The sequence below is a fragment of the Mytilus edulis genome, chromosome 4 (assembly GCF_963676685.1).
Source record: "Mytilus edulis chromosome 4, xbMytEdul2.2, whole genome shotgun sequence".
Lineage (NCBI taxonomy): Eukaryota > Metazoa > Mollusca > Bivalvia > Mytilida > Mytilidae > Mytilus > Mytilus edulis.
In genome coordinates, this window is record NC_092347.1 from 18,501,414 (window position 1) to 18,515,644 (window position 14,231).

At 31.7% G+C, this 14,231-nt stretch overlaps 1 protein-coding gene across 1 annotated transcript in view; it reads right to left on the reverse strand.

Moving 5' to 3' along the window:
* Positions 1-473: 473 nt before the first annotated feature.
* Positions 474-14,231, reverse strand: part of LOC139519123 (neuronal acetylcholine receptor subunit alpha-10-like) — a 35,771-nt gene continuing 22,013 nt past the window's right edge. Inside the window, exons 2-6 of the mRNA XM_071310939.1 lie at positions 12,777-13,021; positions 11,335-11,379; positions 9,852-9,961; positions 2,446-2,981; positions 474-1,346 (exon numbers count right to left, since the gene is read on the reverse strand). Coding sequence (XP_071167040.1) covers positions 742-1,346; positions 2,446-2,981; positions 9,852-9,961; positions 11,335-11,379; positions 12,777-13,021 — 1,541 coding nt within the window. The 3' untranslated portion in view covers positions 474-741. The remainder of the gene's footprint in view (positions 1,347-2,445; positions 2,982-9,851; positions 9,962-11,334; positions 11,380-12,776; positions 13,022-14,231) is intronic.

Sequence of the window (14,231 nt, forward strand, 5' to 3'; positions counted from 1 at the left end):
ATTTTATTAGTACCGGTAAATTGGCAGTAATAATAACTTATTTTATTAGTACCGGTAAATTGGCAGTAATAACAACTTATTCTATTAGTACCGGTAAATTGGCAGTAATAACAACTTATTTTATTAGTACCGGTACATTGGCAGTAATAACAACTTATTTCATTAGTAAATGATAAGTGTAATCATTCAATGTGTACCGCAGAAACATATAAAATATGCGCCGAAATCAATGAATAAACAAGTCGTCTTGAATAGAGATGTTGGCATACAATTTGGCTTGCTTTTGACAAAATAAAAATTAATTGTACGTACATATATATTTGTATTTTTCAGATTGTTAAAACAGCAACGAACATAAGTATATGTTTGTAAAATTAATCTATACATTTACATGTGCACAAGGATTTTCAATGTAAACGGCTTCTTCGGCAGGATTGGTCTGGACCTATTTAAGTACGATAACATAAAACACCAAAATAAATCTTACTTCAAATACAGTACAAAAATAAATAACTATAAAAGCTTTTATCTTAAAAAATTGCTTTATGTTATGAAAAAAAAATTAACACTGTTAAAAAAAGATTAATTAAAATTGCTACACACAGAGAAATAATATATATAAAAATAATTTTGGCATTTTCCCCCAAAAAATATATATCATTTTTTGATATCAGTTGGAATGAATATACAATAATTCGTTTCAAAATTCACAAATAATATCATGGACAAATAACATATCTATTATCGAAATGTAGGACATATAACCAAAACAATTATTGTTGATATTAAAGTTCCAAAGAAAAATACCCAGAACAGAATCCGGTCTACAACTTGTGCAACCCTTCTCCAGTCTTGTGTTATTTCATAGTCATGGTCCTCCCGCTCATGTTTGTCTATCACACTACGGAGAGACTGTAAGATTTCGTCGTTTATGCGCGAATATGAATGACCTCTATTTGATTTTGTGCGACTTCGTTTAAGATTTTCGTTTTGTAATGAATTGAATCTGACGTCACGTGGAGAGTGTATGCTAGTTCCTTGATTATCAGTGACAATTGTATCTGCCATTCCGTTTTCCATCTGCATTTCATTTTGTAGCTCTTGTGCGATGTTGTCTAGAGTCATTTTTAAAGACATACTTCGAAGAAACTTCGTCTCATTTGTTGTAACTAACGAAGAACTCGAATTATTAATACAGAAAAACTGTCTTAATTTTCCAAGAACAATTCTTCTCATCCACAATGGAATTTCCTGTCGGTTAGGTCCTCTATGGTGGAGATTTAACACTAATACCGTCATGATCACAGAAATAGAAGTAAGGGACATAACTATTGTCAAATAAACACCTGAAATAAAAAGAGACATGATATCAAAAAACATTGTATTGCCAATTAACAAATGAATCTACGCGTGTTAAATATAAGGAGCCATCAAACAAGAAAGTACATTGCATCAACATCAGCAGACAAAATCTGGATTCAAATAAAGTGATAATTCTGAATATAACTTCTTTACCATTGAAATTGTGAGAATATTTGTCATAGTATTTACTTCAAATTGTAGTTTTTAAGTTACTAATATTTTCGCTAGATTAATAATTTGGTTTCAACTACACATCTAGAAAATACATGTACTAAGAACAAACGCGAAACGATTCTCGATATTTAATATGATAAACCTTCCTAGAAAAAAAAGTTAGATTTCATCACAACCCAAAAAACAGCTAAATAAATGTTTTTCAATCTTGCAAAGGCCAATAAATGTTCTAACAACTTCTTTTTTTTTGTCATGCAATAATACTCAATCTGTCCATGTTAATTACCAATGTAATGCTGACTGTCTGATAAAATGATTCCATTAGTGCAAAAGACTATATTTCCCACTATATTATGAAATTTCATGTCTCTATTTTGGCTTTGGAATCAGAATAACAATTTATTACCAATAAAAAAACTATAAAATTGCCTGACATGTTTTAATTAGGATGCTTTTAATGATAAAATCAAGTTGGAACTAATTATATCGAAAATAATTTTAGAAGAATTACCAAGTTGTAATAAACTATTTGCACGTCTTAGAATTGAAATTCTCACTATATTTGAACACATCAACATTTCTGTATGAAAATTGTAATTCCAGATTCAGAAAAGATGCGAAATTAACACATACAATGCTATTTGGAAATTAATGGTGGGTGTTTCTTTCCTATAAAGTATTACATAATTTCTTTTTGAGTTCCCTTGCTTTATTTTGATTATTATGTTTCGTTTTTCAAAGTCGTTTATAACAGAAAATAGGTAGTTATATATATTGGACTATTGAACACGCGTGTTACAATATAAATTAATGTTTATGAAGACTTTTTTCATTTCCGTTCAAACCTCACTTTACCCTTCAGATATTTTTAACCGAAAGGACACTATCAAGCGTGCATTTATTACTTACTTATTAATGGAACGAATTCGGATGTTTCCGGCAGATTTTCCGCTACTGCTAACATAAAAACAGAAAAGGCCAATAAAACTGTAATTCCAAGCGCTATTTTCTCTCCTGAGTCTGGTGGAAGACAAAACACCAGTAACGTCAGTGCTGACATCATTATACAAGGAAATACTACATTATACATATAATATAAAGTTCGTCTCCGGATATGGATGTAAAATGTGACGTCCGGAAACGGTTCTGGACAACATTGGTAATAAACTACGTTTCTTTGTATTGTTATACTTAACAATTCCCATTCGCCATTAATAACGTAATTATCTAAATCAACTTCAGATGTTCTGTTTAAGATATCAACTTGGAAGCCATCGTATGTCCATGAACCAAATTTTAGTTTACATCTTTGTTCATCAAAAGGGAAGTAAGTCACGTCAACCTTACATGAACTTTGTAATTTAGCCGGCACTGGCCAGAATACTTCACCATTAGGCTTGACCATAGCGTTAGCAGACATTAAACCATCAGTGTATTCTGCTGCACTGTAAGAATAAAAGACTATATGTGATGCTAAACTATCATGAATATATATGGAAGAGAAAAAAAATATACCAGCAAGAAAGTTGTTGTAACAACGCCGTAGCTTACTCTCTCAAATATTTTAACAAGGGTTCATATCCGATTCTGAACATTTTACGCGAAACAATAAAGTGTTATCATTATATATAATTAAACGGAAATATAAAATTCGGTTCATTTGCATAATTGCTTAAGAGAGGTTTAAAATGTAGGAAATCTTTTTTTTTAGTAAAGTTTTATCTAGCAGTGTGTTATGTAAGCTGACACTCATAATTCTGTAAGAATTAATTCAACATTAACGTACATATAATTGATTTTAGTTTCGTCGGTAGTTGTGGTTAAAATAAGAGGGTTTTCAATTATTTTTTTCCTTTTCTTTTCTTTTTACCTTGGAATATTTGTAAGTGCTTGGGATATGAATGTTAAAATTTATAAAGACAGCCTCTAGAATCACAAATGTGGCTTAAATGATTTGAAATCACGTTTTGTATTTGTCGTGTTTTTGTTGTTGCTTTTTTTTTTACTATCCCAAACCCATGTTTTAAGATATACAATAAAGTTTATAATCGATTGATTTTTCAATGTCACACATCATAACGACTCTTAACAAAATATCTCGAGAATAGCTCTCTAGTGAAGGGTTGTTTCAGGTTTAATACTGAAAAAAGTAATATTATTTTTAAACTTTATGTTCTATTTGAAAATCTTTAAAAATGTATTATTTAAACGTATTATTCTAATGCATGGCACAAATGCTTACAAAAAAGCAACTGATAGAACTTAAATCAAAGAAATTGACTTGACTGCATGTTTAAGACACTCCATATCAACGATTTGAGCCTGATTTTTGGTGCCCTTTTGAGCCAAGCCACCATGTTGACGATGAAGACCGTATTTTGACCTATAATGGTTTACTTTTATAAATTTTGACTTGAATGGAGAGTTATATCATTGACACTTATACCACATCTTTTTATATCTACTTCATAGCACCGGTTTAAGCCTGCTTGATTAAGACACTTCATAGAACCGGTTTGAGGCTGCTGCCTGCATGTTTAAGACATTTCATAGCACCGGTTTGAGCCTGCTTGTTTAAGACACTTCATACATTGTAGCACCATGTTGGGCCTGATTGTTTACGACACTTCATAGCACCGGTTATAGCCTGCTTGATTAAGACACTTCTAGCACCGCTTTGAGCCTACTTGTTTTGGACATTGCATAGCACCGGTTTTGGCCTGATTTTTTAAGACACTTAATATCACCGGTTTGAGCCTACATGTTTAGGACAATTATGCATAGCACCGGTTTTAGCCTACTTGTTTAGAACACTATATCGTACCGGGTTGAGCCTACATGTTTAGGACAATTTTGCAAAGCACCGGTTTTATTCTTCATGTTTAGAACGCTAAATCTTACCCGTTTGAGACTGCATGTTTAAGACACTTCATAGCATCAGGTTGATCCTACATGTTTAAGACACTTCATAGCACCGGGTTGAGCCTGCATGTTTATGACAATTATGCAAAGCACCGGTTATAACCTACATGTTTAGAACACTACATAACACCGGTTTGAGACTGCATGTTTAAAAAACTTCATAGCACCGGGTTGAGCCTGCATGTTTAAGACACTACATAGCACCGGTTTGAATCTGTATGTTTAAGACACTATACAGAACAGGCTGTTCCTACAACCCCTATGATTTAAAACAGAATCTTCGAAATTTCCTCCGCAAAACAAAATAAAATGTTAACAAACACTAACCACTACAAAAACTAATTCAGTATATGTTTTCCTTTATGTTCTTATAGCTCTTGATCATATGCTTAGTAATATCTAGTATATTTGAGGATTAAAACAACAAAGCTATGTGAAAAAAACAGATGTCCAACGTTACATTTTTGAACAACTGTTTTATCTCTTATGTATAGTGACCCTATTTCTTATTCTCTGATCTTCCCGAAACTTGGCAGAAGCAATGAAGTGTGTCAGTTCTTGGTTAAAAGAAAGCCGCTCTTTTGTCGAATTTCGTTTGAATCGGTGGCTGCATATAAAGCTGGAATAAGAAAAATGTCCAATGACGTTTTTCGTTGACTTAAAGGCTGAAAGGTAGTTTTATAAGTAGACATAGTTAAAAATGTCTAAAAAATGTGAGATAATTATAACATCTACCGAAAGAACAAACATTTGCCTCATTGTTCGTGAGTTCAAAAATTGTAGATTCTATAAAACCATCTCTACACAGTCGTTTTTCAAGCGGTATCCATTTTGTCCAAGTTGATATTTCATTTGTCCAAGCAATTAATGCTGTTTTTTTTACCTGATATTTCAATAAGTAATTTATAATTTACCAAAACAAAAGTTAGATACACGAACAGAACATAAAGTCTAGATTCTTTTTTTATTAAGTGCATGTTTGGGTCTTACAGGAAAAGAATGCTACGAAACATTACAAAACGGTAGCCATTTTGTCCAAACGTCGAAAACGTCGAAAAATCCAAACAAACGTTTTGTTTTTCGACGTTACAAAATTTATGCAAAAAATGTAAAATTTGTTCCATTGTATATTCTTGATACTTAAAACGAATCGCGTGGTGAAAAAAAAAAAAAAATTGCTGGTTGTCGAAAAAAAAACCACGGTGCATGTTGTGCATGAAACGGAGGTAACTGAAAGACTTATCGGAAACAGCGACAAAAACAGTTTCATTGAACTAATGCAACCCCGTATTATACGGACGATTCAGGAGAAGATAAGTACATTTTAAAAGCAAGCAACTTCAAATGACTGGGAAAATAATTTTCAAGATCGGGTTATAATAATTTTATTTAATGGTTGTATTTCGACAAGTTATGTGCCAAGCAAATTTTTAATACAATTCAATTCAAATTAATCAAGGGTAAAGATGTTTCTGTTTACTTGCAGAGTGTCGGATATATTTGTATTAGGGTTGAAGATGATATGCACCATGCAATTTTAGCAGCCTGCGATTAAAGTTTTGTTATAATTCATTTATTGAAAACCGTATACTTCTGTCCCATTTTTCCTTCCTTCAAGTTATTACTTACAACAATACAACATTTTAAGGTGAATTAAGGGTAAACATTATTTAATCGATTTCCACAACTTGAGGTAAATAAATTCATGGTAAATAGACACAAGTATTAGCCTTTCAAAAAGGGCTAGTCGACTCTTACCCTGATGAAAATGGAAAGTGCTCTTGCTTTGTAGATTAATTCATTTACTAGAACAGCTACATTTTGTACGTGCATCAATCAACAAATTTTACCACACACGTGAGGTCACACGTTATGAAGTAGTATATATCGTTAAACGTTGTTGTTTACGAAACTCCAGAAGATTCGACTATAATAGATAAAAGTTACCTGTGTATCAATATCATGAATATGCATGATTAATGACCAGGCAAAATCTAACTGCTAAAATAGAGAGGACAAATCCGATACTCTACGGGATTGAAGGACATTTACTAGGTTTGGATGGTCCTAAGAAAAATTCACGCACTTACTGTCCATCGTTTAATTCTTAATATCGACTCATAGGTATCGATAATCACAAAATTAATAGAGACAGATTTAAAATCAACCAACTACATAAAAAAAGCAAATGAAACTTGCAAATTGAATAAATGTACGTCAAAAGTTTCAGAAAACTCTCTTTGACGTCGTGGTGGTATAACGTCCTGTTGTAGGAACATCGTGTGCAACATAGCACCGGTTTGGGGTTGCATGTTAAAGACACTACATAGCACTGGTTTATGCATAAAGCCCCATGTTGATCACTCTACAACTATTCGACATCAAAAGCACAAGAAACTTATTTAACACAACTATTCGACATCAAATGCACAAGAACCTCATGTTTAATGCCTAACTGTTAATAATCTTAAAAGTAATAAGCACTCTCGAACAAAAAAAATTTAATTAATATAAAAATTAAACTTCATTTTTCCGACTCAAAAAGGATTTCATACAAGATGTGAATTTTTTTTCTTTTATATCATTTAGTCCTCGGTTTAATCTACCAATTCACATTATAAACAATTTCTTCAATAAAATAAATCTTTCTTTATATGATTAACAATTGGACTATTAGGTTTCAATCCCGTTAAGTATTTACCAAAGATTTATCTATTTACACTCAATATCTGCATATAGAAGAGTTTTCTAGATGTTTTCCTCTTTGAGATAAATCAAAGGTGATTTATTCTATTGATTAAATGTCTGAGTTTGTCTGTAGATCTGTCGACCGTAATTTTGATTTCAGTATTTAAAATGTCCAATGAAAACTGAAAAAGCCATTTAATCATCCATCATTTGATTGAGATTTATTAAGGGATATCTTTGTTTCCGTGTATCTATCAACTGCGGAGGTGAATTGTAACAAATGAACTTGTTTTTGTAAGCTTTGTTCTATGATGAAAGGAAATGTTTCATGGCAATCAATTAAAAATATTCTAGTGAAGTAATCTAAAAGTATAGTCAACACAATGTGACAGACTGGGTGTAGTGAAGTCCAAACTAAGATTAGAAATCTATTTTTTTTGAAATATTTGAAAGGTGAGAGAGCGGAAGTAGTTTTTGTATTTATACAAGAATAATTTTATTTTGGATGTAACGCGTCTTCCGATTTGCTGATGTTGTTTTGTATATCAGATCATAGACATAATTTTGTCATGTGACCGTGATATCATCAACGTTTTGTCATGGTTTCCTCCGGTTTAAAATGGAATTTAGAATTAAATTATAAGAAATGACTGTAATATTTTTTTCTGTTGATTTGAAATAACATAAAACATGTGGTGCACACTTAAAAATAACCCGTTATTTCTTCATAGACAGACAACAAAGTTTCACAGTCATTCCTTAATGGTTAATAAAAGAAAATAACATTTTATAAATTGTAAGGGCTTGTTCGGATTTACCTTCATCAGAAATTCTAAAATTCAAGGATGACATTGTATAAAAACCGAAACACGTGAACACCTTCATGACCCGAGTGGGGCCTAAAATGATCCATCAGCGGTTAACTTTTTGGGGGGAGTTAGAGGCGTAGTTTCTAAATAGATTATATATTTATAACTATAGAATTTAGAAAAAGTATGTCATAATATTGAGGGCCGTTCTGGTCATTATTCCTTTTGATAAATTGACGCGAGAAGTACGCGTAACAGGTCGTTCGTGTACCTTAGAGCTATACGTAATATTTTGTTCGCATACCACAGAGTTACGAGTAACTCGGTTTCCATGTACTCCAGAAGTAAACGTAACTGTTTGTATCTCTTGGATACACAGTGTTACGTTTACAAATTTTGACCAGAACGGCTATTCGTACTTATAAACCATGTTAATGCCGAAACACCAGCTAGGCATTGACTTGATGATACATTTTGTACTTTCGGGGGCTACTAGTCCAGAACAGTTGTATCTTCTCACTAATATACAAAAGGAAAATAACGCTTTATGAGTCAACGCGTCCGAAACGCTTTCCTAGATTCACTTTTATTTGAAAATGCAAATACATATATTTGATAAGCTGAACTAGTTTTTATATACGACTGTCAATGTAAGGTTTCCATATTGTCAAGGGAAACTCCCTTTGCATGGCTGGAAATGGATTGCTCAGTCATTATTTTGTCTATCATGTATTGGCATACCGTTTTTGTTCATTGGTAATTTTCGCTATGACCGCATAGCCTTTGACCATCACTTTCAACATAAACATCACGACGGGTGCCACTAGTAGAACAATAACTGTGTACCCTTTTGATGTAAAATCTCCAGTTTAGTGCCTGAAACTCCAGCTTTGCTTCTGGAGCACATCCTATATTTCCATTTTGTTGGTGTGGTTATTGTTGCTTATTTCTACATGTATGAGTTTGGCGAGATCGTTTTTTGTCGTCTTTTTTTTCTCTCGTACAGTCGTAAATAAACTCATTATATACACTAGGATTGAAATGCTGTATGCAAGACGTACGTTTCATCTACAAAGAGTCTCACCAGTGAGGCTCGGTTCTCAAAATTAAAATGCCAAAATAAAGACCTAAATTGAAGACTATTGAGCATTTAAAATTCCGAAAGCCTTTGATAAATAGTTGCAATAATACATTCCATGGGTAGAAAACCCTAATTATTTGTAAAAATCTGATTTATGATAATGACCATATCAATGATTATTCATGGCAATTCATGGCAATACTTATTTGCAACTGGGCTAGTCCCTCCAGTAGGAAACCTCCACTAATTGATATCGACTAATGAATATTGAATATCCTCTTGGTATTTTTCGACTTTTTGTTTTCAATGTACAAAATGTTTTTACACTAATAGCATAACCGATTTGTTTAAAAAAAAAATAACAAACACCATGGTTACCAATAAAAGAAACACAGAAGATAAAACACTGAAATAGCATTGAACATTACACAGACACAAATTAAAGCAGCATGACTCCTATACAAACATTAAGCTCGAACTCATGTGTACTGAAAGGTTAAGCAGTGTCTATTCCACACTTGCTTTTTCCATTGGTTTTGATCATGGTACTACTAATCTAATATTAGGTTTTAGTACACATTATGTATTAACGAGATAAAGAGATCATGGTGACAAACATATCATATTTTTTTTCTTAAACTGATTTTCCCTAGAGTTAATCTATCCCCCCCAATAAACTTTAAATTAGTTGCCTCTTTGCTGGAAGCAACTCGTTGTCAATATAGTTCTAAGATTAACATCAGGGACAATACAGCAACAGTGAGATATATATTCAATACGGAGATGCCACTTGAATGTTCTACAATTAAGCTTACTTGTTGTACAAAACAATATCTGGAAGCCATATTTTATCACATGGTATGCGGAGAGTTGTTATATTATTAAATTCAGTAGGCGGCCATCGTAAAAATTCATCCATCCATTCCTTAAAATAAAAATGGCGATTATTACTTGTGTATTTTATAATATTATGTCATTATTATTATTATTGTCATTATTATTACTTGTTTTTTTGTTTGTATGGTAGTTTTCATATGTAAATATTTGGATGGAGAAATTTAACTTGTTTACAAAACATTTTCTTTTTAATTCATTGTTCTGAAAAGCTGTTCATACTGGAATCATTACATTTCTGTGCATATTTGTTCCATTTTGAATATTATGTTGATGTTTAAGTTATATTAACAACACAATCGTGTTATTCCTTATCCCTTATGCTCTCCTTGTCACTTATAGGTGACATTATATTATAGGGTTATTGCATGAATATCCGGGAATATTGTCCCGAGTAGAATTTTATATTGCAAGAGCCTGCGAGTGCAATATATGTTCTACGAGAGACAATATTCCGCAATATTCATGCAATAACCCTTTTATTGTATAGCAATATAATATTTGAAAGTAAAAATTGGTTTAAACTAAGATTTTGTCGTTAATGACGTCATGAATTTTAAAGATTTATTGCACTAGTGCAATATTAGAATTTATTGCACGCTAACTTTTGGTTACGTTCTGTGGAAAATATTTATATTGCTATACAATAAAACTTCTTATACACCATTGACTTTCAAATATTGGGCCTTGAGTGTTCTGGATGAAGCTAAAGTCAGAAAAGCTCGTCGGACGCATACAACTTATAACGTGTTGTCTTCATTTTTAAAGAAATGTCAAGCTCTTTTATGATACTTTCCTCATGTCCTTGATTTAGTTGTGTGTAGCTCTTTTATGATACTTTCCTCATGTCCTTGATTTAGTTGTTTGTAGCTCTTTTATGATACTTTCCTCATATCCTTGCTTTAGTTGTGTGTAGCTCTTTTATGATACTTTCCTCATGTCCTTGATTTAGTTGTGTGTAGCTCTTTTATGATACTTTCCTCATATCCTTGATTTAGTTGTGTGTAGCTCTTTTGTGATACTTTCCTCATATCCTTGATTTAGTTGTGTGTAGCTCTTTTATGATACTTTCCTCATATCCTTGATTTAGTTGTGTGTAGCTCTTTCATGATACTTTCCTCATACCTTGCTTTAGTTGTGTGCAATAGCAATTTTGTTTTGTGTGATTTTGTTTTTTTGTTGATATAACGAAATTTGCTTTTAACATCAGTAAATGAAGACTTAATAAAACAAACTGTTAGAAACTGTCGGTCATCACACATATAAAAACCTATATTTCATAGTTTGTGGAAGAATTTTTAAAGTTGAAATTCAGAAGAAACTTTTTTTCGATTAAACACACATAATGAAATACCCTAAAATTACATATTTAAAACAATACTAAACATTTTTATTACATTGTACCTGGTCAAGCCAAACGTTGGTTACTAGAACTTGGTTCTTTTCATCCTGAAAAAAATAGTTTAAATTTATAATTACCGATTACATAGTATGTTCACAAGGTTAAGGCCTGACGTCCATTTTTATTTACCATTCATGGCCACACTATCTTAATTCTTCTTTAAGTTATATTGAAACAATGATAAAGATTGACATGAAAGAAACGATTTCAAGGGACAGGACAAATATTTCTTTTGATATACTTTCAGCAAGCTGTTCTGTTTTTTTTTCAAAGATAAGGGAAAAGCCAAGAAAAACAGTTTGCATCACCAAAGCTGATCTATAGACAGTCAATATAATCCATGACAACGTCGGGTGAAAGAGATGAAAATCGTTCTTTCAGGAAGGTTTGGGCGCTCATAAACATAATTACACTGCAACATGAAACAAAAATAAACATGAAAAAAAAACCCAAACAACCAAACAAATAGTTAGGATCTGTTTGTATTGCGTTTCTTAATTATCTGTCTTTGGTTTGGTAATTTATTTTTGGTTTATCTTTATGAACATGAGAGGATATTGTATGTTTACAAATAGGATTATCCAGCAGAGATCAAAATTTAATTAATCTCTTAATCTGGGATTGTGTGGGTGGAACAAAAAAAGAGTCATCACTATGATTACTTACAATATTACAAAAAGATACATATCAATAAAAAATTGGATATGGACACCGAAACAAAAGACTGATTTTTTTTTTACTAAAGTGCAAAATAAACTAAATACATGTTTAAACTGAGTAAAAAGACAATGACTGTACAGTAGACGTGTGGATATATGACAGAGAAGAATGTTACGTATTAACTCAGACACTTAGGTGTAATATTTTTACCTCTTTTGTAACTTTCGCCTATTTTTTACAATTGATTTGTATGTTCAAATCCTTTACTCATTCAATAATAATCAAAAAACGGATGATGTGGTTAGAACGGAAAACATTCTAAACAATTTTCACTTACAGGTGACATTATTATTCGGGTTTTTGCTTATTTGAAATATGCAATTCTAATGCTTCACTTTCTTCAGACTAGAAGATTGATTATTGTTAAATCTCATTTTCTGAAAATATTCATCCAACATGTATTTTAATCAATGCACAGATTAAAATTAATCTCTTTCTTTAATATACATCATCCATGATTAAACGGATCCTGAATTACTCAATCGAGTTGCAAATGGTAAATTACAGACAACAGCAGTTTGCCGATATACATTTCACACAATCCATTTAGAAAATATATCAAGATCAACAACAAAAAATGAGGGAAACGAGATAATATCAGATCTACATGTATAATGCATTCGAGCGTTAAGCCCAATTGGTTACTCAAATGATTTCACTTAATATTATAACGCCATTTCATTGTTTTCTTACTAATACTGGTATATAGGTTGTTAAAACTTACCATATCAAATATTTGGGTCATTGTTAAACCCATTTTGATTTTAACTGCTGTTGATGCATTACGTACAGGCCGAACAGATTTTTCATATCCTTTCAGTATATAATTCATTAGTCTTTGTTCGTCAGGATATGTCATATTATATGGATGTCCATGGAATACATTTGGCGGTTGATTATGTACTATATAAGTCACATTGAAGTAAGGACTCCCTCCTATTGGTGAAAGATCTGTGTGTATGTTGTCACCTGTAAAATATAGTCAATTTTGTTTAATAATTTAATTGCTGAACATTTCTGAACGGATAGGAATGTTCACATATAATGTGGGAAGTTTGCGATAACATTGACTGGCTATACAACCCTCGCACGGTCGGTACATACGGTTGGTCGAGATCATTGTATACGGTAGAGCGCCATGGTCGTATTTAATTTGAAGTCATTATGACGAGTCAGTTACTCGTGTTAACGACTTGTCTAACTTGTTATCACGGTTATAGTTCAACGTTAAACATGGTACACACATTATTAAACATATTATAGTCGTTTGAACGAGAAACTGAGTCTTGATAGAGTACAGTTTTATCTTTCAAACTATTAAGCTTAATTACAAGGCTGAAAGTGGTAGCAAGATTCCGCATCATTGCTTCACAGAGTTATCGTTTTTGGACACACACACACATAATGTTCTGTGATTATTATTCAAATTTGACCCGAATAGCATTAATCCAGTGGAGATATGCTTCAACAGGTCTTTGATCCAGGACAATTAAGTTTGCTTATTCAACATTATATATGAATCATTAATTTGAATTCTTGAATTTTGATAGTATATATTGTTTTTTCTGTCTTTCATGTAAATATTCTTTTTTAAGCAACAAATTAGTACATACAAATTAAGTAACGATAGAAAAATGTTAATAAAACATACATTTATCAACCTTCTGCTTACGATCACAAAAGCAAACACAGACACATGTCAGGTCATTCTTGAATGAATTAATTCATACATAAAGCAAGTTTTTTTCTGTAGATAAAGCAAAATTGACAGACTTTATTACAGTACAATATTTCATCCTTACTCTATCTTAATATAGAAAATTTAGCTCACCAGCAAAAATTAACCATTTTTAATATAATAATGTTTTTCTACGGTTAATTATTTCGTGGTTGTGGAAATTTTGTTATTGATTGTGTTATATCTTAAAGTTTGTATTCTTTGGAAATTTGGGTTGATGGAGGGTCTTTGATTGAATTTGTTTTATTTATACCCTTTTTGAAGTCGATTTATAGCTTGAGCTATTTCATAAACATAATGATTATGTGTCTTGTTGATGACTGTATGCATGCAACATATCTTCTTGAATTTGTACAGATTACCAAAAAAATAATTCTGAAACAAAATGTCTGCATTTAATATTCGTTATAAAAAAAATTGAGCGAAAAAAATTAATCATCT